The sequence below is a fragment of the Onychostoma macrolepis genome, chromosome 14, assembly GCF_012432095.1.
Source record: "Onychostoma macrolepis isolate SWU-2019 chromosome 14, ASM1243209v1, whole genome shotgun sequence".
NCBI classification, from domain to species: domain Eukaryota; kingdom Metazoa; phylum Chordata; class Actinopteri; order Cypriniformes; family Cyprinidae; genus Onychostoma; species Onychostoma macrolepis.
Window position 1 is genome coordinate 8902658 of NC_081168.1, and position 27278 is coordinate 8929935.

The 27278-nt window shown below is 37.6% G+C and overlaps 1 protein-coding gene and 1 long non-coding RNA gene across 9 annotated transcripts in view; one reads left to right on the forward strand and one right to left on the reverse strand.

Moving 5' to 3' along the window:
• The window catches only part of dlg3 (discs, large homolog 3 (Drosophila)), a 90313-nt gene that overhangs the window by 14872 nt on the left and 48163 nt on the right, over positions 1-27278 (reverse strand). For 3 of the 7 annotated variants that reach the window (XM_058797146.1, XM_058797145.1, XM_058797144.1), the window contains exons 2-10: positions 25645-25698; positions 25192-25242; positions 23536-23660; positions 21837-22006; positions 21384-21520; positions 17702-17846; positions 14686-14842; positions 5438-5594; positions 4151-4253 (exon numbers count right to left, since the gene is read on the reverse strand). In XM_058797146.1, the coding sequence (XP_058653129.1) occupies positions 4151-4253; positions 5438-5594; positions 14686-14842; positions 17702-17846; positions 21384-21520; positions 21837-22006; positions 23536-23660; positions 25192-25242; positions 25645-25698 (1099 nt within the window). Of the gene's footprint in view, positions 1-4150; positions 4254-5437; positions 5595-13573; positions 13721-14685; positions 14859-17699; positions 17847-21383; positions 21521-21836; positions 22007-23535; positions 23661-25191; positions 25243-25644; positions 25699-27278 lie in introns of all 7 variants that reach the window. The other 4 variants (XM_058797143.1, XM_058797142.1, XM_058797141.1 and 1 more) reach the window with 3 other exon arrangements.
• Positions 2755-5603, forward strand: LOC131552931 (uncharacterized). Of its 2 annotated transcripts, XR_009274076.1 has the most exons (4): positions 2755-3160; positions 3806-3946; positions 4090-4269; positions 5465-5603. It is a non-coding gene; the product is annotated as an uncharacterized LOC131552931 (long non-coding RNA). The 2 variants fall into 2 exon arrangements; XR_009274077.1 differs by lacking the exon at positions 3806-3946.

A 27278-nucleotide genomic window follows, 5' to 3' on the forward strand; every position in this document is an offset into this window, starting at 1 on the left:
AATACAGCCCTCTTAACAGGCATGCAAGTTGGTACCACAAACAGAGTTCTGATTATTTTGTCAGGTTTATGAATTAATTCCATGCGAAAAGACATTTTATTATAATGATGTACAGTGTGAAAAAAATGCATATTCATTTTGTGACTTGCTAAAGACTAGATTTAACACTGTCATTAAATTATTAGTTTTTGAAGATTACCTTAAGTGAGACAGCAAAGATGACAGCAAAGCCAATCACTACCAGTCGATATACAACCAATATTCATAAAAAAATAAATAAATAATATCAGTCGGTAGCCAGTATAGTTCAGACATACATCCCTAAAAAAAAATTATATAACAGATATACTATACATATCTAAAAATAATATCCCTAAAAAAAAAAACAGGGTAACACTCTACTTGAAGGGGTGTGCATAAGACTGGCATGACACCTTCATAAACATGACATGCACATATCATGAATATGAAGGTTTTTTATGCATGTTTATGATAACTGTCATTAAGTGTCATTCGCTCAGTTATGTCTTTTTTAATGCAAAGATGACATTACTTGACCTAACCTTAACCTAACCCTACCCTTACCCCTAACCCATAACAAAGACATCTCAAACAATGTCATCTTTGCATTAACTGAGCGAATGACACTTAATGACAGTTGTCATAAACATGCATAAAAAACCTTCATATTCATGACATGTGTCATGTCATGATTATGAAGGTGTCATGCCAGTCTTATGCACACCCCTTCAAGTGTAACCAAAAAAAGAACTAAACTTCATGAAACAGTTATGCCAAAAAAAATAAAAACTTGTTTGAAAAAGTGCCTTTTTTGTTTAGAGTTTTCATCCTTATTTCGATGTCCAGATCCTTTAATGTTTTTCTTTTCTTTTCTTTGTTTTTTTTTAACATGGAGCTATAACGGCTATTTTGCAAATGATGCAAAAAATGATTTGCAACAAGATTTGGTTGCTCTTAGTGTTCCAGTGCATTATGTATCAATTAGATAAAAAAGATGCAACCTGAAGTAGTGACAATCTTTTCTGCATCGTTACGTACATTAAAATTAAACGAATTATCGAAAAGAAAAACAAATGCAGACTGGGGACTTCAATCTACTCATTGGTTGTTGATTGGATGAGGTTACAGCTGACCGTAAGAAAGGAGCAGTGTTAAGTGGAGGAAATGATAGGAGAAGTCTGTCATTTCACCGCCAGATTGATTTATGATATTCATTAAAAAGTACAAGGTCAAAAAATAATTTTAAATTTGCAGTAAGTTGGCAGTCAGATCAACAGCATGGAATTTGAAAACATATATGGCTAATTTCCTTTTAATAGTTTAAAAAATATAAGGTGTAATTTATGTGCTTAACGTGGAATGCAAGGGCAAATAAGAAAATGTGTTGTGAACGTTTGTCCCTGCTAGAAACAAATGCTTCACAGTTCAAGTTCAATCACTGCCCCCTAAGTTAATGTATGACAAGAGGAGTTCAAATTTTAACAGAAGCCAGTCTACAAATAGACTATGTCCCTTTCTTACACACACACACTCAAGTAAGAAGCCATAATGTCTCTCATAGTGCTGGTTCCCACCTAATTCAATGAGCTATTCTGGCACAAATTAATGTGTCACTTCTATTTCTACGTAGACGTAAGAGCCCTTGGGAGGGATAGGCAGGCCATTTATACTCCAGGAGTGTCTGACTAAGGAGGAATATGAGGGAGAGCGTGCCGAAACAGATAACTTACACGGCAACATTCCTGTCATTGCTCACATAGACACCAGAGAATGAACTATGCACTGACATACTACATTTTAGTTACAGTGGCTATTAATGCACTTCAAATCCTGTCAAGGACTAATTGATTTCCTATCCTCTGTGCCAGTCAAATCCATCCATGTTTTCTGATTAGTGTTTACAGATAGTTAACACCATCTTTGACATGATATTATTGGTCTAGAGAGAAATTATTTGAAAGTGTCAAATCATAAGCAGCAGCAACACATTTAACATAAACAAGATAAACACTATTACAAAGATTTGTGTTGCAGTTTCCAATAAACTAGAAGTTGACAGTAATGTTTAGCATTTTTAGGTGAAGTGACTTCCTGAATGGGCCCTTCCCTGCACCTGTCCTCCTGATATCTGCAGGAAGGTCCATATAATAACGCATTGAACAAACATGACGAAGAAACGTCAGGCCTCAAAGTGCAAATATGCCGGATCATACTGGCAGAACTGAAGTTTAGTTCAAAGGTGAACTACCCTACTCTTCTTACTGAATGGAAGCACCATATCGCTTATGATAATACAAAATATGAAGCACTAAATGACTTGCTGCCGTCTTTGGTCGTGTTTATGGTTTGAATATAAACACTTCTCGCGAACTCCTCGAGCAAACTTTACCGGTGTCTCGCAGCAACACAAACCTTCACTGACTAAACATACTAGGATAGAAACAACCTTCATGACGTCAGCCCAACGGCTGAGCAGCTTCAGAAGTTGTTTTCATGACTTTTATTAATCTTTAAACGCAATACACTATGTTGAACATGTAACTCGAGACAACAGAAATCCATTGTGAACACAAACAGCGGCGCTTTCCCTTTTCAGCACAGCATATCGAAGCACATAAAGCAATTCTACCGCCAGTTTAACGTATAATAAAACCACACTGTGATTTCCATAATTTACACAGATATTTCCTGAAAATACTCTATGAATATAAGTTGAGGTGATCTTACCCGGCGGCGGCTAAAGCGCTGTGTTCAGCTCAACCTCTCGTTGTCCAGCTCACTCCAAAAACATTTTAGGTAAGATACAACGAGTCAAACAATAAATAATAAACTAGCGAATGCCGCACATCGGCGTGAGGATAAAAAAAACGTTTTCTTAAGTTTCAAATCGACACGAAAGGTAAACAAATAGTAAGAGTTTAATGAAAATGTTTCGGTCTGTCCTGCTTCGCTCCTCCCATTCCAACAGCGGCACCTTCTTCTTTAAAACCGAGTTTCATTCGCGCTCGAGACGCGGGATTTCAATCTGTCCCGCTCACGCGACCAGCGCGCGCTTATTCCATATCTCCTGTCAGAGAGACTCTCTCGTGATCCAGCAAATGAAACCTAACCCTGCGCCGAAAATAAGCTTTCAGATACGGTAAAGTCAGGCTCTTCCTTCACGCTGTGGTTTTTAGTCCATTTAGTTCTTTTCCCCCTCTTTTTTTTCCCCTCAGGTTGATCCCTCCTACTTCTGGCACAGTTTCATCCCAGTACTTTCATTCAAGCGAGTGAACGAGTGTTGGGAAGTCCGAATCAGTTCCGTGAATCGGTTCTTTTGAACAGTTCATTTAAAAGAACCGGATTCAGTGATTCTTTTATGTCATCGCACGGTGTGGCACATTAAAACGTAACGATCAAGCCACACACAGGCCTATTTCCGATTAGTTTCGTTAATGAAAATAATAATAGGCTATAAATGTTCCAAAATCCAAGACTCCTAGTTCAATTTGTTGCAGCCGTGATTCATCTTATAAAAAGATATTTAGAATCTAACCAGCTCTTTAAAAAGATTCGACTCAAATTAGGATTCAGTCCAGTGAATTCCAAGAAACTTAAACGCAGTCACGCTGTTTCCATGCATAGTTCAGTTGAACACTTCACTGAGCAGAGTATGTCAAACAAAAATCTGCCCCCTTAATTCTTCAAAAGCCAGCCAATCATCAGTCACTGAATGTCCTCATTTGCAAATAAGGATTCTTTCTCATAAAACTAGGCGAGGCTAAGTAGTTCACCTTTCTTAAAGGGACATGCAGTAGTATGCCACTGTGATGGAGTGATTACAGAGGCAGGCAAGACACAACAGGCACACATGGGTGTGTGAAGAAAGTGAGAGCGATTTGGGGTCTTGATGCAATAATCTCACATAATATTTCTAAGTACAAAGGTGATCTTTTCTTAGAATCAGACTTTAAATGATTTATTGCTCTTAAATGAATCATTGCATATTTTTAGACCCTATAAAAAGCTAACTTGCATGCATCAGCTCAAATCTCTTGTCATTGTTAATCTCATGTATTTGTCCTCTAGGGAGCACAGTTTCTTTTGCAGTGACAAACATCATGGATACAGACTGAAAGAGCCACTCTACCTTCTGGTCTGTACTGGGCAATAATGGTCACCGTCTGTCCAGCCCTCTTCAGTGCAGCAGCAGCCTGCTCATGGGTAGCATTGCGCAGGTTTACACCATTCACCTGGGACAATACCATGGTAACAAATTAAAACAACAACCCCCACACACCACACACTCACGCAAATCACATGATGTAATGTCAGCTCTAAAACTTCATACCAATTTAAAGAGCAGATTGTATTAGGAATCATGAAAAAATCCATTCCTCTTTCTTTTCATATAATATACACTAAAGAATATATATATGTTTGGGGTCAGTGCAATTTTTTTTTTTTAAAGAAATGAATACTTTTATTCACCAAGGATGCATTATAGATTGAAAGTGGGAGTAAATCAATACAGTTCTTTCTATGCATCAAAGAATCCTGAAAAAATGTAAGTTTCCACAAAAATATTAAGTAACACAGCTGTTGACAACAGTTATAATAACAAATAGTTCTTAAACAGCAAATCAGCATATGAGAATGATTTGTGAAGGATCATATGACACTGAAGACTGGAGCTTTGCAATCACAGGTATAATTACATTTTATAAAATATGGACCACAAAACCAGTCATAAGTAGCACGGGTATATTTGTAGCAATAGCCAACAAGACATTGTATGGGTAAAAAAATTATAGATTTTTTTTTATGCATGTAAAGATCATGATCCATTAAGATATTTTGTAAATTTCCTACTGTAAATATATCAAAACATAATTTTTGATTAGTAATATGCATTGCTAAGGACTTCATTTGGACAACTTTAAAGGTGATTTTTTTCAATATCTTGATTTTTTTGCACCCTCAGATTCCAGATTTTTAAATAGTTAGTCCTATCCTAACAAACCATACATCAATGGATAGCTTACTTATTCAGCTTTCAGATGATGTATACATTTCAAAAATTGACCCTTATGACTGGTTTTGTGGTCCAATGGTCACATATGTATAACATATATTAAAATTAAAAAAGTTATTTTAAATTGTAATAACATTTCACAATATTTCTGTTTTTACTGTATGTTTGATTAAATAAATGCAGCCTTGGTGAACATAAGACTATGGAAGCTGGTTTCCGCCTCGGGATAAAAAATAAAAAAAAGTTAGAATTAGGAGATAAAATATTGCAATTACCCTTTCAATTATTTTTATTCCAAGCGGAAACTGGCTTCCATATAAGACACTTCACAAGACACATCTTGTAATTTTAATGCTGTCCATCTTCACTATTTGAACTTGAGTGTCATGGACAGTTACTGACCGACAGGATGCGGTCTCCTCTCCTCAGCTCTCCGCTCAGGTCGGCTGGCCCACCTGCCAAGATGAAAGACACGAAGATGCCCTCTCCGTCCTCCCCGCCCACAATGTTGAATCCCAAACCTGTGGAACCCTTGTGCAGCAGGATCTTCCGCGGCTCCCTGCCAAGCAGAAGAACAGTATCAGAGATCAGGATGGACTCGGATCACCACAGCAGCAGGGAGAGGACGAAAGACAGACATGTATGTGCAATAAAAAAAAAAAAGAAATATAGTGGAAAAACCACATTAAGAAGTTTGAGAGTGGGGTGGTTTTTAGACATGTTTCAAAAGTATTCACAAAGCTTCATTCATCCCAGACTGCAGCACGAAAGAATGAGAATTCAGAGGGCAAAGGAACAATAATAATGTTTCAGTCTAGCCAGAAGGTAAATTATTATTTTGCATTTCGTTTTCCTCCTGTCGCTTACAGAGAGCGGAAATCGAGATGAACAGATTCATGAGAGCACACAACGCTCTAGTCACGACTAGAGGAGACTGGCAAACTTTCATCCACAACAAAGCTAAACAGCAAGTGCTCCAGATTTGTTCCAGAAATGAGCTAACACATACACACCGATAACTAACACACTTTCTCACTCGGGCACAAAACGCATTCACACATTGAGCTCATCCCTGCCTCGTGCAGGACTGCGGTACTGTTTTAGCAGCCGTGATTCATCTGCAGGCAGAGAAGCATTCCAGACTGCCCAGATCTGGCACACCAGCAAGACTCGAATACATTCGTCAAAAACCCTTTCCGAATGTACTGCAGAAACACATGAAAACTAGTTCCCTAAAATGTAACACACATCCAGGTTTGTATTGACAGCTCCCAGCTTTCAGCAGTGCAGTACGCATGTTTCTCATTAGAATTCTGTATTACCACAGAACTCGGCTGGCTCTTGACATGAGCCATTCCACCTCCGTTGCCCATGGTACAGCTTTACGATGATGAAAACAGCACTTTTATGTGAGCGGACGAGTTATGCTTGTAAGAAGTGTTTTGTCCATATATGAAACATACATAGTGAACATACAAACTGAATGTGGTGTACTGGAGTGTGAATCAATTAATGAAGGTGGTAAACAGATTTTAAATCACCTTTTTTACCTCTCTTTATTACATGACACACTGTAAAACCATGGCCTGCACAACAGCTCCCTGCATTCTGCCTCTCTGATGGATCTCTTGTACACAATGTTATTTTTTAGTTCCTCTCTATTGTAGTCTTATCCCTGCTGTAAGCTGACAAATTGAAAATGCTCTCACACACATACTCATTTTGAACATGTATGCTAAACATCTGTGATTGATTAACTCGAACAAGAATGAATTTCGTTTGGTTATCCTGTTTTGAACATGCAAGGTTGATACTTTACAAACAAACATTACAATTAAACCTGTTAAAATCCTTAAGAAATACCAGACAGGGTTGTGAATAATTCAAAACTGAAAATGTTTGCGCACTTGTAATTCAAGACATTGAATTTCCACAGAAAACTGAAATGAACTGAAGATGAATTTAAATGCAGTTGGCAATGGGTTCTGGGAAATGAAGTGTTGTACCACCCTGCTTCTACCATCAGGCATACAAACCTTCAAATCTTTTTTCAAGAAAACTTTATCAAGCCAATATTCAAAGTTTCTTTTCACAAACATTGCTTCTATAAAGCATTCTATTCTATACATTCTTGGTATAAAATAAAAAAAATAATAATTCAAGTTCAAATTGCAATTCTATGTTTGCTACCTCAATTTAAATTTAATTCATTTCTGAATGGCACACAACCTGGATACCAAATGCTTTTGTGATTAAACACTAAGATCAGGTTGATTAAATAATAATCAGAAGTAATAAAATGAATGAAAACAGAGGCATATGAAACTGATTTTATGTTAACTGAGTTAATTAAAGGCAATTATTATTAATGTCTAGATCAAACACTTATTAGGTCTAGTAATAAATGTTTGTTCTAAATTAAGTGAACATATGCTTTTATAAAAAAAGATGGGAGGTTAGCACTAAGAATTTATTTAAAAGTCATTCCTTTTATACTAAAGCAAATAAAGAAACAGACAGCAAATATGTTGCTATTGCAGAGCTGTACAATTCACAGCTTCCTGGTGCACAACAATATAAAGCAGTTATCAAATGCAAACAGTCACTCACTCAAACCACTACCTGGACCTACTGTACCTGTTCATGAGGGTGATGCTTGTCCGGCCTCGTCTCTCTACATTGGACTTTACCATTGGCAAGGAAGATGAGATGTTAACAGTGAACATGGTGCCTGCCGCTAGCTACCCGGCAGAGTTATGAAGAAAATTATCCCAGGACTCTGTATCTCAGTCCAGACCAGCCGTGAAGTGCCGTATGTTTATATGTGTGCTTTCTCTAAGTGTAGGGGGAGTGATAGGAAACAGCACCACATCGCCTGTCACGCTGTCACCCCTGCAGCAACAGGGTAAGACTTAACTCTTACCAAGCCACATCAACATACTCCAACCATCCACCGTCCAACACAATAACACATCCTTGATTTTGAAGTTATCGATCAGGAATTGATTGGATCATGAAAAGTAGCTTATTCGTAAATGAGTAATTGTATCTGCATGTCAAATAAAAGTCTAAAAAGCTATTTATTTGGTTAACATTATCCAATAGTCCATGTGGCCTAAGTGATGCCAGGGCACAAGGAAAGTTGCTTCAGAGGAGAGAGGAAGTTACTTTTTTTGTAATTAAAGATTAGAAAGACCGAAATGTGCATTAAGTGAGTAAAAGTTGTCTATTTTGTACATATGTTGTCTCATCCACCTTATTTAGCAACGTGGAGGGTAACCTATTTTCTATGAATGAATGTTAAAACTGTTGTGCTGTGCTAAAACCAGTGTGTTTGCATTATGAAAATACATTAGAATAATAAAAGAAATACCTGTTTGCAATATCAAGCAGCATAACGAGCTATTTTGTACAGCTAAAAATTACTAAGAGCAATTGACACCAGAAGCCTCAAACATTCAAGTCACAAATGACCATGCCTGTTCTTTCGTTAAGAACAAGGTGGATATGGCGGATATCAACTTTTGTAGAGTGTTTATGGTTGTCACTCCTACTCCAATAATCTTTATGGCATATGTGCCCCCACCACCCCAACTTTGTGCCACAGGATGAAATTTCCCGACCTCATTGAAGGATGACCACAAGGCTCAGAGGTTTACAGGGTTGAAGTGCCCCAGTGCAGTCTGTCTGCTTCTCTTTCCGCTCTAAGTAATTGGCTCTGGTTGGGTGATTAATGGTGGACACAGTGGATACTGTTCTCTGGAAACACGCAGAGACATAATTCTCAATGGAAAACATGTTCTCTTTGGCAGGATCACAGGCTCATGGCTTTCATGGCTGCTATGGGCTGCTCTCTCTTCGTTTTCAAAGCTCTGGGTAAAAACCACCGATCTCTTCCTCAGAACACACTACTTCAGTCCCATTTGACTTCACGCCAAGAGACGTTCAAGATATTTCCAGCCTCTCCAAGGAGCTAAGAATAAACCAAGCGTGTCAACAGTTTACAATCAGGTGCGTCACTGAGTAAAGCTGCCAAAACGTACCCCTGTTCAACCCCTCTATATGTTTTTTTTTAGTTTTTTTTTTAAGTCTCTTACGCTCACCAATGCAACATTATTTGATCAAATATCAAATATACAGTAAAACAGTAATGTTGTCAAATATGACTACAATTTAAAACAACTTTTCTATGTGAATATTTTTCAAAATGTAAAATCTATAAATTATTCTTATATGACAATCTGGTCATAAATATGCTTTTTTGTGTGCGTGTGGAAACCATGCCATTTCCTTCAGGATCCTTTAAAAGAAAGGTTTAAAAGCACTGCATTTATTTGAACTATTTTGTAACATTATAAATGCCTTTTGACCAATTCAGTGCATTCTTACTGAATAAAAGTATTCGTTTCTTTAAATAATTCAATTCTCAATAAACTCAAACATTTGAATTGTGCATATTTATTATATATTATAAAGAGAAGATTAAGTGAATGAATAAGTTCACAGCTGCTCTCCTGCATGAAACCGATCTTAACAATGAATGTTCCCATGGTGCCCATGCTTCACTTGTGTATGCAAGACAAAACAAATTGAATTATACAATTTTATAAAATTTTAAAACTGTCAAAATCTTTGAATCATCCATTCTTTAACACTTATTATTTACATTTTTAAATATACAAATAATTTTATTTAATGTTTTGAGTTATTTAATTTATATATCTATTATAGTTTGCAACATGAACCATAACCAGATAGACTGCAATGCACAGCCTTTCAACTCTACATCTGCTTACAAATTTAAAGACTGCTTATTAATAGAGGTAAACTAGATGACTAATAAAGGTCACTAAGCCCCTAATGTGGACTTTAACTCCAAAATAAAGACCCTACAAATGGTTGGTGCACCTCTACCCTTCAGCACTTTCTGTGCAAACAGTTCCATCTAATCTTTTTTCTTTCTTTCCAAAAATTCCCAACCTGTATTTATTCGGCTTCATATTCACCCTGTTGTGCATGTGGCACTCTTTAGTCATGAAATACATCAAGTCTCACCAAGTGATGTAATGCACTGAATGGAAAAACAAACTCCATGACTCATACAAGGAAGCCATTTCTGAAAACCATAATCAAACATGGTCAGAAATGGCCTGAACTATTTGAAATTTGAGATGGTGTGTTTATACACATTTCTATGTCTGTCTGGCTTTGTGAGCATCTCTAAATGCATGTCCGTCATTTGTGAACATGAGTGTGCGAGCAGATTGTCATTAGCCTGTCCGACTGGCGGCACGGCCGACTGTGTTCTGCAATCCGAATGGTGGGTGGGAGATCTCCCCCGAATCTCCATAATGTATTCAGCTGGTAGAGAAGCCAAGAGGCCGTTAGTGTGTACTGGGTCAGATGGAGGGATCTAAATGTGTCCGTGACCGCCATGCTAGTGTGGGGGAAGCACAGATGGGTAGAGGGCCTATCTGAGTCTCTCCTGTGACTGAGTCATGTATATACACACACACACACACACTGGCAGAATCCTCCAGGAGTGAACTGACACTGTACACCAACACAAAGTATATATGCCTGTAAACAACTTTTATTAGCCTCTAGGGAGACCTCCAGGGTGATTGTGATAAGGTTCAGACTTACTTTGACAGCTTACTTTGGGACAGTGAAGAGCAAAGTGGGATAATAGAACACTATTTATGTACTTTGGTAGGCGTAGCCCTGCGTAGGTTTAAATATTGTGCTTCATATTGTATGTGTGTGTTTGTGTGTGTGTATGTTTGGGCTGCATGTCAAAGGGAGTGTGTGTTCATGTCAGCACATTATGACAGACTGTCTAAGTGTATCTGTGTGTGTGATGGGCATTGGCAGAGCACCCTGTGTGTGTGTGTGTGTGTGTGTGTGTGTGTGTGTGTGTGTGTGTTTGTGGCCTGCTTTCCCCCATTCAAATGAATCATGACAGCTTCAGGAATGTGCGCCACTATTCATTTGTAGTCTGACTGCAGAATCAGCCTCTCACTTCCCAATACATTTATGGTAAGAGCAGGCCCTACTGTTTATATTTACATAACTGCAACAGAAGCCAAACATTCCTGTGTTGGAAGGTTCCGTGAGTGTGTATTTATGTGTTTGGAGAATAATGAATCTTTTGTGACTGCTTCAGTCACACCTACGGTAATGCTACTATACACACCGATGATGAGCATACAAACATACACGTGCAGGAGGACAGTACTGTTATATACATTCATGATAACACACACACACACACACACACACACATCCTTGTGGAAGAATAGCTTTGCATATAAACAAGTATCCTTCATATTGTGTTGAATGTTGTTCTAGGTTTTTTTTAGCACATTTTTATGCACTTGTATGGGTACTGCTAGTGATTTCTGGGTAAAAAAAAAAGCATAGTGTCTCTGATGGTCTCTGTATGGTTCTAGTATTTCAATGTAGATATGGATTCTAGCAGACCTAAATTGTAGGTTTATCTGCTAATAGTGCATACTTTTTGATAAACTGCATGATCAGTGGTATCGACAAGTGAGCTGCTGACGAGTTATGTGCTAAAGGTTAATATGTTGGGTGAGGGTTGTTGAAAAATAAATTGAATGATTAGCCTGGTATATTTCAGAATCTGTACTACAGTACAGTATGTATGCAAGGATTGAACAACAAGCACTGACACATAGTGGTACGTAAAGTGGATGATACCCATCCCAGACAGCCAGTCACAGTACATTACTCAGACTAAGACTGCTTCAAAGAGCACACACAAAACACCAGGACATTATATGGGCTGGTAAAGGAGGATGGCTTAGACTCACATACTATCTGGGATTATACATATGTACAAAATGGGCAGGGTTCGAATTAGGGGAAGTTTGGGGGTGTTGAGCTCTATTCATTATTTATATAGTGCTTTTTACAATGCAAATTGTATGCTATTGACTTGTCAAATAAAGTCAAAGCAAAAGGCTGCAGGATTCTCAAGTTATTTTAATAGCCTTTTCAAAGTAAGTATGCGTTAAATAGTTGCATTTTCTAAAGAGAAAACAATAGTGGGCTACTTGAGAGCTTTCTTTGGGATCAGTATGGAATGATACCTCTGCTTAATTAGTGGCAATATTTATCACTTTATTGTTGATTTACTTGTCACAAAATTATTATAAAAACCTTAACTCTTCTAAATAAAATGTCTTTAAGATGCTATGGTAGGAGCAGCAAAAGACTATTTACTTTAGGTTGGGCAAGATTAAAGTCAGTCAAAAAAAAAAAAAGGAAAATTCCGCCATTATTTACTCAAATGTATGACTTTCTTTCATCTGTGGAACGCAAAAAAAAAGAGATTTTGAAAAACTTTCACTGTATAGGTCTTTTTTTTTTAAATATCTTCATAGTGATACAAGTCATACAGGTTTGAAAGGACATGAGGGTGAGGAAATCTATCCCTTTAAACCTGAACTGTCTGTGTTCCAAAAGTACCCTCCTGAATAATTTGCACACTGAGAACACGACAGACACGGCTAGACCGGGGTAAAAAGTTGAAAGCCCTCATTCATTTGTGACTCTTTTGACTCTAAAGGTGCCTAAAGGTCTGTTTACATCAAGACAAATATCCGGTATGAAAATTTGGTGCGATAAACATTTTAAATTGAATGAATGTTAATGTGTCTGTTCAGACCACCACAAACATTTGCATGGCATCAATGCGACTGATTTTATTTACATTTCATCTCACAGTGAATAAAACTGGCCATCCAATAGGATTTTTCTGTAATTTGTGCATGAGTGCGTTTGAAAAGTGACATCTGAGTAAGTGACAGGGTTCCCACACTTTTTGAATCAATTGATTATTTTTCAGTTGTTTTCCAGGAAATTTTTATTATTTTATAGATTGTGCTCATAATTTCTAGCTGGTATTTCAGAGCCAGTGTATTTAAAAAAGACTATAATTTGTTGTAAAAAATTTCCTTTTGTAGGATTTTTACAGGTCTGGAAATGTTTAAAAAATCCCCTGATATTTTCAGGTTTTTTCCAGGACCGAAGAAGTGATTGACCGTGAGTGAATAGATGTACAGTGAATCCATGTACAGTTTCATAGCGCATTGTGTCCCAGAATAACCAAGGTGTTTCCCGCTTTTCTAAATGTGCCACCTACTGTTAGACAGTGAATCTGCATTTGCATTTAACCCATCTCCTGTCCTTCACACATTGGTCTGAACTGACAAATCGTATGCGAAAAGCGGACCAAATTTTTCTGCCAAACATTCGTGACAGTGTGAACAGGCCTTAAGGATTTTAATACCACAAGTTAACAACGTGCCCCATCTCCTCCACAGCGTAAATGAATACGCGGCTCAAGGCAGGGAGCGGTTTCACCTCAAGGCCTTACCTAGGTTGCGCTGCAGGTTGCGCTGAGGTTGGGGGAAGGAGGGTGGCCCTTACGGGGCGGGGGTTAACTGTCAGGTTAACTAGACTATGCTATGCTAAGCTAAGCCAGGCAGAGCGAGAAGCAGTGGTTAGTACCTGCCGGTGTACGGGACCAGGCTTTGACACAGAGCAGGCGGGGCGGGGCCGCAGCCCACATCCCCAGACCCCCTGCTGCACAGATGGGGGGAGGGAGGGCTGGTGTCCCCATGAGGTTTGTGGATGGCACTGTAAATGGGCTCGGCCCTATTGGGGGTACAGAAATCACACAGTAAATGGGGCGCTTTCAGACACACAGAGACAGCAGACACAGAGACATACTGTGTGAAGACACGTACGGCACACACATGCACACAGACGGAGACAAACACACACATGCAGAAGTGAGGATGCATTCAGCTGGATGGCAAGAGAGGGACGAGTCAGCTCTGGGGCCCGGGCTGACTCACAGGCTCCAGGGAGTCCATGCTCAAAGAGGTGAAACCCATCTCACCTCCAGGCAACAGTGGCCATGACTTCAAAATATTTGACCCCATGCCAGAAGCATCTCTTATATCCAGAGTGTTTGTTTGCCGTGTTGGGATTCGTGTTGGAGACTTTATACACCCAGTCATGGTTCGTTAAAGCAATGTTCACAAACACACCACCACAGAGAGGCATTACACACCTCGTAGACGTTCTTCAGCCCACACTCGACACCTACTTAAAATCGTTTTTATTTGTTCTAACTTTGCCCAGTTACATCAGAAAATGTGAACAGTATCGCCAAAAAGAAATTAAACAACTAAAGCTGAAGAACTGTAGCACAGATTGTGGGAAAACAATGTTCTTTTCTAATCAAATATATATATGGACATGCAAGTGTTTTTTTTTTTTTTTTTTGTTATTTGTGCACGAGTGCATTTGAAAAGTGGCATTTGAGTGAGTGACAGGGTTCCCACATATTTTGACCAATACATTTCTAGTTGGTTTCCATGAGAATTTGGTTTACAATTGACTTGGTCACAATTTCTCACTCATTAAATATTTTAGAGCTGAAGTATTTAAGAAAAAAAACTATATTAGCTGTGAACATTTCCATTTGCAGGACTTTCCAGGCCTGGAAATGTTAAAATTCCTTGATATTTCCAGGTTTTCCATGGTCGTGGGAACCCTGGAGTGAAGAAGTGAGTGATTGTGAGTGAATAGATAAGTAAATCCATGACTCTGACCTGGTGAAGTCCTCCTCCCCCAGCATGTGGCGCGGGACTGGGGAGTACCTCGAGGGGGTGACCTGGGGCGGTGGGTACACTGGTTTAGGCTCCATGCCTCCCATGTAGGCCATGCTGGAGTTGTGTCCAACGTGGTTGTCCACCATGGTGGGAAAGGCTGGAGGGAGGCCGAGACCAGTAAAGGGAAAAAAAGGCAGATGATTTAACCAGGTAGTTACAGAGGACCAGATCATCTCTAGGATGTAGTTGGGACTGTAGATGTGTGTGTAACACAGCAGCGTCATAATACATAGCTTAATTCTAAAGGTTAATACACAACTAAAAATCAAACAAAAATTCTACTAAAGAATGTAGCATTTTAAATAAATATATAATGCCTAAGTAAGGTTTTTGGACATTATCTGCATAAATCCTTTTCGTATTTTGATGACAACATCATGAACTACAAAACTATGAAAACATGCTATAGATTAGGGGTGTCCCCGAATAGTCGACGATTCGATGCTTCGATTTGAGGAGCCTGATTCGACTCCCAATCTCACAGTCGAATATTCACGGGGTGTTATGATCATACCATTTTGGCTATACAGGGGTGCTCAGTGTGTGATTTCACATAGAACTACCGGGTTTCTCCCAATAAGTTAATATACAGCCTATTATGATAATGCTGTAAATAAGAATCTTAAAAGAAAGAAGCTTTAAATAAATATTAAAGTGTGTGAATAAATCCAATTTCCCCTGTAGATTAAAGTTTCGCTTTCTAATCCGTCACCGACAGAGGACCATTTTGGCGGCAGGGATTTAAATCTTTAACAAGACTGAAATTCACACAGGCAGAGTGGAAGACTTCATTTTTTTTTCCGATCAGGTAGGGTACAACAAGTGATTTCAAAACGTTTCAGTCGGTTTATTTATATCGTGTATATTATTTATCTCGTTTATGATGCATTTGGTTGTTACACTACAGTAAAGCGCTTCATTGTAGTACTATACGGTGATTATCTCTTCAGCGCTCGGTGCGAGCAGAACAACAATGCAGAATATTAATAACTATGACTGGCACTGTCATATACATACCATTATAATGAGAACTCTATTATAATAAAACGCTGTGATTTTTTTAGTGTTTAGTTGTGTTTCTGCATGTTATTGCGTGAAGAACGCGTCCACAAAAGGAGTTCATTCAGAGCCGCGCAGACGCGTTCATGTGCATTCGGGGCATTTTGTGCAGACAGCCTATAAGTCGTAATATTAACGTTATGTTATATAAATAACGAAGCGTATTCTATGTGAGATAAATGAGTTAAATCCCTTTGATTAAAAACCGGCTATCATATGCTTCATTCATCTTCTGCGCACGCAGCTCAAAACAGAAATGCAAAACGTTATAACTCATATAGCCTACATAACATTATAATGAGAGCACTATTGGTTAAAAAAAAGAAAAGAAAGAAATTTGTGAATTCTTAAGGGTTTCGCTGACGTTTAATGATAACTATCTTTTAACCTATAACTATCTTTTTAATATGATTCGACTATCAGTCGACTATCGGCATGATTCGAAAATTCTGATTCGACTATGAAAATCCTTAGTCGGGGACACCCCTACTATAGATATATAAAAAATGCAAATTCGTAAAATACAAATATAATATTTAAGAAACCTGGGTCAAATTTAATCCAGTTATCAGACATCACAGCTGCCAAAAAGTATGTCTGATTGTGATGTGCATATCCACTACTAAAAAGTTTTGGGTTGGTAACATTTTTTATGTTGATTTTAAAGTCTCTAATGGTCACCAAAGATGCACTGATTAACACAGAAACCTATCAATACAAAATAGAAAAACCTTATTTGATCAAAAAAAAAAAAAACATAATATTGTGAAATATTTATTCCATTCTTTTCTGTCTCCTGTTTTAAAATTATAGTTAAAATGAAATTTATTCCTCCTAACGGCAAAGCTGAATTTTCAGAAGCCTTTACTCTAGTCTTCAGTGTCACATGATCCTTCAGAAATCACTCTAATATGCTGATTTGATTCTCAAGAAACATTTCTTATTTTCAGTGTTGAAAACAGTTGTGCTGCTCAATATTTTTGGGGTAACTGTGAACCATTTTTTTCAGGATCTTTGATCAAAATAACAGCATTCATTTGAGATAGAAATCTTTTGCAACATCATACAGTAAATGTTTTTACTGTCACTTTTGATCAATTTAATGTGTCCTTGCTGAATAAAAGTATTCATTAAAAAAAACCTTTTGAACGGTAGTGCATGTCCACTATTATCTAATCAAAAGACAAAATCATTATTGCTTGCTTTCAATTATAATTTCAGGTTACTTTAATGCATTTATGTCTGAAAAGGATTCATGCTGATATTGGCCACAATTCCATTTTGAGTTCTGGAGGGCAATTTACTGTATGCACAATATTCCTGGATTAAACCTTCAAAAATACTGTTTGAGGAACAATATCATAGGTGTACTTTCATTCAGAGACTTTCATTAAGAGACTGGCTTATCTTATCTTTTCAACTGACCAAAATAAATAAAATATATAAAATATTTTAATTAAAATACAGTTTCATAGTCAATAAGAGATATTCAGCCACCATTGGCAGGTGTAGTAAAAAGTTAATTTTGGCTGCTGTGTCCATTTGTGCAGGTGGATTGTGTGAAAGCCTCGTCTCTCAGTGGGAGGGAGGGATTGGTGCTGTGATGGGAGCAGCAGTGCAGTGTGTGTGGGTGTCTGAAAACAGCGCCCACTGCTACACCACAGTACTGTTACAAAACTCCACAGCACTCACAGGCACTGCACCACTCGCTTTCATTACAGGGTTAAAGATAAAAGAAGATAGGGACACAGGTTATATTTTAATTGACATAACCACCAAGTCCCTTTCATGTTTATCAATGCAGTAAAAATAGTCATGTGCTAGAGCTTTAAAATGGACAGATTTTAAGCTCGTAAGGGCATAGGGTGGATGGAGATCAGCAAAAGAAGGTACGTACTGCTAGAGTAGTCTGGTGGGGCGTACATGTCGTTGAGATGTACTGGTCCTGGCTTGGCCACTTTCAGATAGACCATGTCTGAAGTGTTCTTCAGGGCGGCCACAGCCTCCTCATGACGCACATCCTGAAGTATAATGTTATTCACCTGTGAAGGCAGACACACACACGCATGTTACATCAGCTGGTCTCTGAAGCGTGACTCAGAATGTTCACGACAGCACATTTGAAGATGTAGGAAGGAAGCGACTGAAGCGGAGGCCGGATGGCCCCACACTCGGCGACGACGCTCCATTCTCCGGCTCTCAACCATCCGGTCACAAAAGGAAGGACGAGAGGGAGGGGAAGCTGGAAAGGCGTAGTGCTTTTTCCTTTGTAGGGGCACCTAAACACTACAGAAACTATTTATTATTAATAAAAACTATTATTATTATTTATTATGTATTAACTAACATGCACTGCAGGAGACAACAATAAATAAATATTTAAATTTTAAAATTAAATAAAAAAAATATATCAATCAAATAATTATTTACACATACAACCCGAATTCCGAAAATGTTGGGATATTTTTTAAATTTGAATAAAATGAAAACTAAAAGAATTTCAAATCACATGAGCCAATATTTTAATCACAATAGAACATAGATAACATAACAAATGTTTAAACTGTTAAAATTTTTACAATGTTATGTACAAAATGAGCTCATTTCAAATTTGATGCCTGCTACAGGTCTCAAAATAGTTGGGACAGGGGTATGTTTACCATAGTGTAGCATCTTCTCTTCTTTTCAAAACAGTTTGAAGACGTCTGGGCATCGACGTTATGAGTTTCAGTGTTGGAATTTTGTCCCATTCTTTCCTGATATAGGTTTCCAGCTGCTGAAGAGTTCGTGGTCGTCTTTGACGTATTTTTCTTTTAATGATGCACCAAATGTTCTCTATAGGTGAAAGATCTGGACTGCAGGCAGGCCAATTCAGCACCCGGACTCTTCTACTACGAAGCCATGCTGTTGTAATAGCTGCAGTATGTGGTTTTGCATTGTCCTGCTGAAATACAAAAGGCCTTCCCTGAAATAGACGTCGTCTGGAGGGGAGCATATGTTGCTCTAAAACCTTTATATATCTTTCAGCATTCATAGTGCCTTCCAAAACATGCAAGCTGCCCATACCGTATGCACTTATGCACCCCCATGCTATCAGAGATGCTGGCTTTTGAACTGAACGCTGATAAAACGCTGGAAGGTCTCCCTCCTCTTTAGCCCGGAGGACACGGCATCTGTGATTTCCAACAAGAATGTCAAATTTGGACTCGTCTGACCATAGAACACTTTTCCACTTTGAAACAGTCCATTTTAAATGAGCCTTGGCCCACAGGACACGATGGTGCTTCTGGAACATGTTCACATATGGTTTCCTTTTTGCATGATAGAGATTAGTTGGCATCTGCAGATGGCACGGCGGATTGTGTTTACCGACAGTGGTTTCTGGAAGTTTTCCTGGGCCCATGTCAATGACAGAATCATGCCGATGAGTGATGCAGTGTTGTCTGAGGGCCCTGAAGACCACGGGCATCCAACAAAGGTCTTCCTTCGGCCTCGTCCCTTACGCACAGAGATTTCTCCAGTTTCTCTGAATCTTTTGATGATGTTATATGCACTGTAGATGATGAGATTTGCAAAGCCTTTACAATGTGACATTGAGGAACGTTGTTTTTACAGTATTCCACAATCTTTTTACGCACTCTTTCACAGATTGGAGAGCCTCTGCCCATCTTTACTTCTGAGAGACTCTGCCTGTCCAAGACATCCCTTTTATAGCCAATCATGTTACAGACCTAATGTCAATTAACTTAATTAGTTGCTAGATTTTCTCCCAGCTGAATCTTTTCAACATTTCTTGCTTTTTCAGCCCTTTGTTGCCCCTGTGCCAACTTTTTTGAGACCTATAGCAGGCATCAAATTTGAAATGAGCTCATTTAGTGGATACAAGTGTAAAATTTCTCCGTTTAAACATTTGTTATGTTCTCTATGTTCTATCGTGAATAAAATATTGGCTCATGTGATTTGAAACTCTTTTAGTTTTCATTTTATTCAAATTTAAAAAAACATCCCAAGATTTCCGGAATTCAGGTTGTAAATAAATAAATAGCAAAATACATATAAGCAAATAACTGCATTATTTTTAGAGAGTTATAAGGTATTCCTTTATTTTATTTTTTTTAAAATGAGTTAAATTAAAATAGAAAATGGGGTATAATATTTAAGATATTAATAATCAATATTTGCACATCTAGAAATTTTAAGTATTAAAAGCATCAGTTAAGAGTATTTAACTCATATATATATTTAAATATTTATTTATTATATTTAGTAAAGTAGCAAGTTAGTCAAGTGGAGAAACTTCACAAGATGTTTTTTTTTTTTACCCTAGTTAATTTATCTAAACGTCTTTAAAACAAAACAGTATGATGCAAACTGAACATCTAATATATATATAATATATTTAAAATACATTTATTTCATACTAAGTATAGTTAAAATCTATGAATGTATTTACTGACAGATAACTCGAAACTTACTGATATAAAAATTATAATTAAACTTTATTTGGCATACTACTTGAGCACAATGTACATTTCTTAATATTAAGTCTAAAATGTGTTTTAATGTCACTTTTGATGAGAATTGTATAATATCATTCTTTAAATGCAAAATACTTAAAGTGTACCTGAAGTGTACTTGCAATAGTTCCACTTTAGCACAATCAAATATACTAAGCATATCTTTAATCGTACTTTAGCACTATTTCTGCACAATTAAAGTGCATTTAGCACAAAATTAGTTGTTCCAATTAGTATAATTGTATACTTACAGTTTAGTATACTTAAAGTACAATTGCAGGCTATTTTATTAAGTACATAAATGTGAAAATGTATGTGGTATACTTAGCATGAAATAAATGTATTTCAAATACATTTAAGTATTTTTATTTTTCACTAGGGAAGCTATTGCTAAAGTAGCTAAATTCATTGCAAATTCCAACTCATTAGTTAATAGGAAGATAATACTTAAATTTAGAATTTTGTCCAACCCTGCACATGACAGAGCATCACTTTCAGATCCTACGTTCTTGCAATGCACCATCCCCAATAAAATCAATGGTAAATAGTGTTATCTGATGCAGCATCTGCTCTGGTTTGTAGATGGACTACACAGAGACATAATTAAAATTTGACCAACTCTAGGTATTCTGTTCAGAAAATCAAAAGACCCCGACTGAATTAAAACCATAATTTTCAAGAAAAGAAAGGGAAGTAATGGCACACTTTACATGTCTGCAGTTACAGCAGCCATGATTGATGCGTAGCCTTTTAATTATGACATTTATGACCATGTCAAAGCATGCTCAGTCCCTGGCACTTGCGTGCCATGCAAGTGTTTCTCTTTATCACAGCTGTGTCCTTGTTTGAGTTTGCGCTCAGCTTCACATCAATCACACTGTGGCCTATAAACCTTCACACATGAGATATATCGTCTATAATACGACATAATAGCCTACAACAGTGTCTGCGTTCATTGAAGCATAAAGTAATTCACTGAAAAAAAAGCCTTGCAAATATATGCAATGTGTGGCTCTACATATAGTGAAGTACACAGATGCATGTGTGCAGGTGAAATCTTACAGCCAGTAGGCGATCGCCTGTCTGCAGACGTCCATCTTTCTGTGCCGCCCCACCTTCGATGATCTTTGTGATGTAGATACTGTTGTCGCCCGGGATGTGCTGGTTGCCTATACCGCCAGCAATACTGAAGCCAAGACCTTGAGTGAATGGAATGGAGTTAAATTTTTAACCAGGAGGTTACATTTTTAATCTTACGAGGTTGAAGTCAACACGAAATGGCACTCATAACCCAATTTATTTTCTTTATGTTGCATATTTCCAAGAGAAACAAGCAATTCAGTGAGAAAAATATTATGAAAAATGTGCACTGATGCATTGCGCACATTAAGAAGTAAAAGGGGTCAATCTGTGTTCAGAACTAATTCAAAATAATTCAGAACTGCTTTAATAGAGATACCATACATAATAGCATCTGTCTCAAATGTGTTGGTGTGCACATTTAGCTCCTCTAACCTTTAGGCCCTTTGAGTAGGTTGACCTCCAAAATGGTCTCAGGAGGAGCCTGTCTTCTGCGTACCAGCAACCTGACCACTGGGCCGGCCTCCTTCAAAGCCTCTACTGCCTTGCTGTGCACAACCTCTGACACGTCCACATCATTCACCCGCAGAACACAGTCATTTACCCTGAGACACAAGAAGGATAAAGCAATATAATAAAGCAATGTAATGGATATATACACAAAAACACAGTGAGCTGCCTTGCGGCCTATATCGGCAGCTTCCTTCTGTGACAGCATCCTATCTGCCAACTGTCTTTGAACCTCATAATGAATCAATATGCAAAGCTCAACATAAGTTGCAGTCACATTGGCAAAATTTTACGTCATGGTAAATTTCCCCACGCAGAACAGCGAAATTATTTTTTTGCATGAAATCATCGTTCCCTGTCAATAGTGTAGCAACGCATTAAAGCACCATATACACAGAAGTCACTTTCAAACCAAGAAAAATTCTGTTGGTCAACTTGCCAAATTCACATGAAAACTTGAACGTGTGGGGAAATGTTCCGCTGTTATGCAGAATTCCCAATTGCATGGACTCCTATTGAAATGACTGGATTTAAAGTGCCCCTATTATGCCATTTCAAATATTGCCTTTCATGCAGAGTGTAATGCAGCTGTATGTGAATGTAAACGATCTGCAAAGTTATAAGACCAAAATTACACAATAAATAAAGTTACTGTTTCCCAAAATAAAGACTCTGAAAAGCCTAACTGAGTGGTCAATAATTCAAATCTATGTTCTACATTGGCCAGCCACAAACAACTTGTCCTGCCATCAAACACTGTAGCTTGTTCGTGTGGTTAATATTATGTCAAGAAGATGCTGTGTCTTACGCTGTGTTCCCAACATTCTACTGACGACTGCTTCTCTAATCTTGGGGAGTTCAACACGAGATTCACAAAACACTTGTTTAAAATACAGAATGACAAAGTGCAAATCATTTCCGACATACACTGTACACAGTGGACCAATCACAACAGACTGGGCCATCTGAATAATCAGAGCAGAGTAGGCTTACAGAAAGGAGGGGTATAGAGAGACTGAATCTTAGAACTGCTTTGAAAGAATCGTTGGAAAATGAGGTGATATTTTGAGAAAACAAAAATGTTTTTTGACCTTGCATGCATGTATATCTATCTAGGAGACTCCCAAAGCAATATTAGGAACCTTACAATGGCATAATAGGGGCACTTTAAAACTTCTCCAAGCAACTGTAAAATTGACAGCAACTCCATATGCAACAAATAGAGCTGGGAACTCAACTTCAATTTCAATAGTTTGGAGTTAGCATGTTGTCAAGCTGACATTGTTAGTTAGCTGCTAAGCTGATACTCTAATAGGATAAAAATGCTTAGGAAAACAGTACATTTTTAATTACATATAACTTTTTATAGATATTTCACTATTGAGGTTTCTCTTGGCATGTCTGCCATCGTTGCCTCTGCCACCAAAGGATACACGCGATGCAACCTTAGAATTTGGTCAAACTAGGCAGGATAATTAAGATGTCTAACTTTTGAAACAGCCATTGAGTGGGGAGTCCGCCTATGATGCTTTAAAATACTGCCTATGTAAGCAGCTCAGTAGGTTTTGGAAAAAAGCTAGACTTGCACAAAGAAATATAAGATCCTGAGAGAAGTATCACTCACCCTAGTCTCCCATCCATGGCGGCGGCACCTCCTGGGATAATCTTGGTGATGAAGATTCCTGGATCATCAGGAATGTGTGGATTATCCACACCTCCAGCAATACTGAACCCAAGGCCAGAGTTGCCCTATTGACGACATACATGAGTAGATTATTATAGATGAGGATATGCAGAGTTTTCATGAAGATTTTGGATAAAGTTTGCATCTGCTTTTCGGAAGACACCTGGCTCTCAATACTTTGTAAACACTATCTAGGCATGGACAGTTTTCTGCTGCTAAATATAGGAATTTGTGGTGCACATTTCAAGAATCCAAAAATCGTATCCGTTTCCGCCTATTTCCTCCCTCCGTACTTCATCACTTCTTACACTGCTGTTTTCATTCCAGTGCCAAAAAGCTAAGACAGGCTGGTCTGTCTGACAGTCACATCTCAAAAGATAGGCCCTAAAGCAGACAGCTGAGAAAAGACTTCACTTTATTATTTTCTATAATTAATGAGCAACGGTCGCAGCAAATTAGTACAGAGTGGAGCTAAGACATCCCAGTGTGCCTTTCCTGCTCCAGAGCCACTGCGAGAGCTCCCACTAAAGAAGCGAACACACCCACGGACCTTTTAACGTGTGAGATCTTAACATAGTTTATTTAGGCCTCAGCATGCAGAAATGGCACTTAGAGAACATCCCTACAATTATGCTGAAAGCTCAGAGATGCACCCAAATCCAACATCCACTGCTGTTTAATGAATGGCCTATGCAGACGGATTTAGATTCATTTGCATTGAACAAACTTCAAGTATGGAAAGACCATGCTAGTTGCTATGATAATTCTTCTTAAGAACATTTCGATAAGAACAGCGCCTGTACATGATGAACTGCATGGTACTATCTGACAAGTGGTGCATTTTCAATACTGTTTAGTAGTCCAAAAATATTGTCAAAATGCAGTTTTTTTTTAATTATTATCCTCAACTGACTTAATACAAGAAACAAAATCACAAAGTAACTTATTCACAACACGTCTAAACATGTCTTTCGTTTCATTTGCATATGTTTTTATTTATTTCAATACATTTGACATTATGTAATCCAACTATTATTTAATCATACTGATTTTAATGGTCAATCTACAAAGAATTAGGTATATCTATAGATTTTCAAATTGTGTGATCATTATATGTGTTTCTAAAGTATTGACAACTGTTTTACCCCAAGTATTGACAGAAAGCCTCATTTTAGCATCACATCCTGTGATCACACCTTTCGAATACATATTAAATAGATGTTACATGTATTATAGATTTTATGTCAGTTTAATTGTGATGAGTGATCATTACAATACTTTAACATTTTTCATTCAGCAGCACCAATCTTTACTACTAAATTAACTGATGTTTAGATTAACAATACTGAAAGATGATTTTGGAGATTAAACCAAATTATTTTTAATATCATTTCCAACCCTAATGTTTTGTGGTGAGACTAGTGTTTTGAAAATGTACCAAATTACATTGCTTAAAGTTCAATTTCAGGCATTAGCTCAACATTTACTGCCATCTAGTGTCCAGGTCCCCATAGGTATCAATGTTTGGAGGAGAATATTGGCAAATTTGACAAGACCCTAAAAAACAGACATATAAAATAGCTGAATGATATTTACCCTTTCCAAAATGATTTCTTCATATTTATACATGCCATCACTTCCATTCACCTGTAATAGACAAAAGAAAAATAACAGACTCATAAACAGAGTCATTAGACATGATGTAATGCCAACAAATTATACACAAGAAGGTCACAACTATAATTAATTATGTAAAAGCAGAAACACTGTAAACTCAGCGCAATAAAAATGAGTGGTATGAATCACGTACAAGGCATAGGGCCGATAAACAGTCAAAGACAACTCATTATAACGGTTAAATAATAATTGCACTCGGCATTAAAGCTACAGTCCACATCTGCTGTCATTTAATCGGTGCATATTTTTATTGTTATTATCTCATGTACATTGGGAAAAGTTTGACCGGGTTGAGGGGGATAATTCCACGTGGCAGGCAGTCAGGCAGGCAGGCGCTACTGGAGGTGCTGAGAGCATGAAGCAGATACTTACATAAGGGCCTGCATCCAGTGAGTCTGCGTTCACAATGATGGGGGGAGGGTTTGCCTGTGAGATGAAGAGATGCACATTACCTCAGTGTGTGAGGCTGGTGGCTCACACGTATGCACACACACACACACACACACACACACGCACACTGTCATGAGGAGACAGTAAATGCATGCCATGGGAACAGTGGGTCTCAACAGAGCATGGTACATCATCACCATGATGTGACGCTTCAGGGGGAAGAGCGAGGACAGGACTGGAGGTGTGAAGATTACAGACGGCCTGTGGTCTGCCGTTGAAAGAGAACTGCAGTCGAGCCGAGGAGAGACAGTACTATGTGTGTTATTGCCCTCCGGCTAGTTCAATTTTTCATGTTTAAGCAATATCGCATAAATATCTATGATTACATGGCTATGATTACATTTTTTTTTTTACTTTTATTAAGAAAGGATGTTTTAAATTGATTGAAAGTGACAGTAAAGCATTTATAATGTTACAAGAGATTTCTACTGTTTCCGAAAAATATTAAGTATTATAATTATTATATAATTATAAATATTAAAATATTAACTGTTTTCAGTATTGATGATAATAATATTTCTTGAGTACCAAATTGAAGTAGCGACTGCTGAAAATTAAACTTTGCCATCACAGAAAAAAAAGTTTAAAATTGTAATAATATTTCACAGTATTACTGTTTTTCTTTCATCAAATAAATACAGCATAAGGGACTTTAGTACATTTAGTTTACATTTAGTAACATTTTAGTCTTCCATTTAGACACAATAGATGGAATTATTTTGTTTATTGTTCGGTCTTGTACTGAAAATATCTCCAGAGTGGGTTAATTTCCTTCCAAACTCAAACAATTATTTTCAGTGTAACACAAAAGGAGAAATTCTGAATCTTTTTTTCCATAAAGCAATGAAAGACATTCAGAAGGGGCTGTCAAGCTCTAAAAAGGTTTAAAATACCAAAAAAAGAACCATCGGTGTAGTCCATTTGACTCATATGCTATATTTCAAGTCATACAATAGCTTTGTTTTACGGAAAAAGACCAAAACTTAAGAACCTTTGGGAGTTTGACAGTCACCATCTACATTCATATACACAAGAGCATCTTGAACATTCTGCAGAATAATCTTATTTTGTGTTACACAAAAGAAAGAAAATAACATTAGAGCCAAACGACAAATGGAAAATTTGGTAAATCATACCTTTTACATATAACAAAGAAGTAGGAATGTACAAATTCATGTCCTCCTCTCATTTTAGGTATTGTCCATAGAATAGTCCATGCTCTTAACAAACCATATGAATGAGGCTGTGGACCAACTGACATTCATGGCCTTTCACATGCAAACCTTGTTGTGTTTGTGAGTATTGATCCGATTGATCTGTGGTGAGGTGATGCTGACAGGGCCGCCGGGTGACTAGTAGAGAGGAGATGGTCACTACCTCTCCACCCCCTTTAGTACTTAAGGAGTGAAGCACTAGATTATCACTCCAATTCATACTAAATCCCATAGACCTCTTGTAATCAAGCCACACACATTGTTTTGCAGTAAAATATCTAAACATCTTTTAAATGAGATAAATTCACTCAAGAAACCAAATATTGTAAGATTAGAGAATAT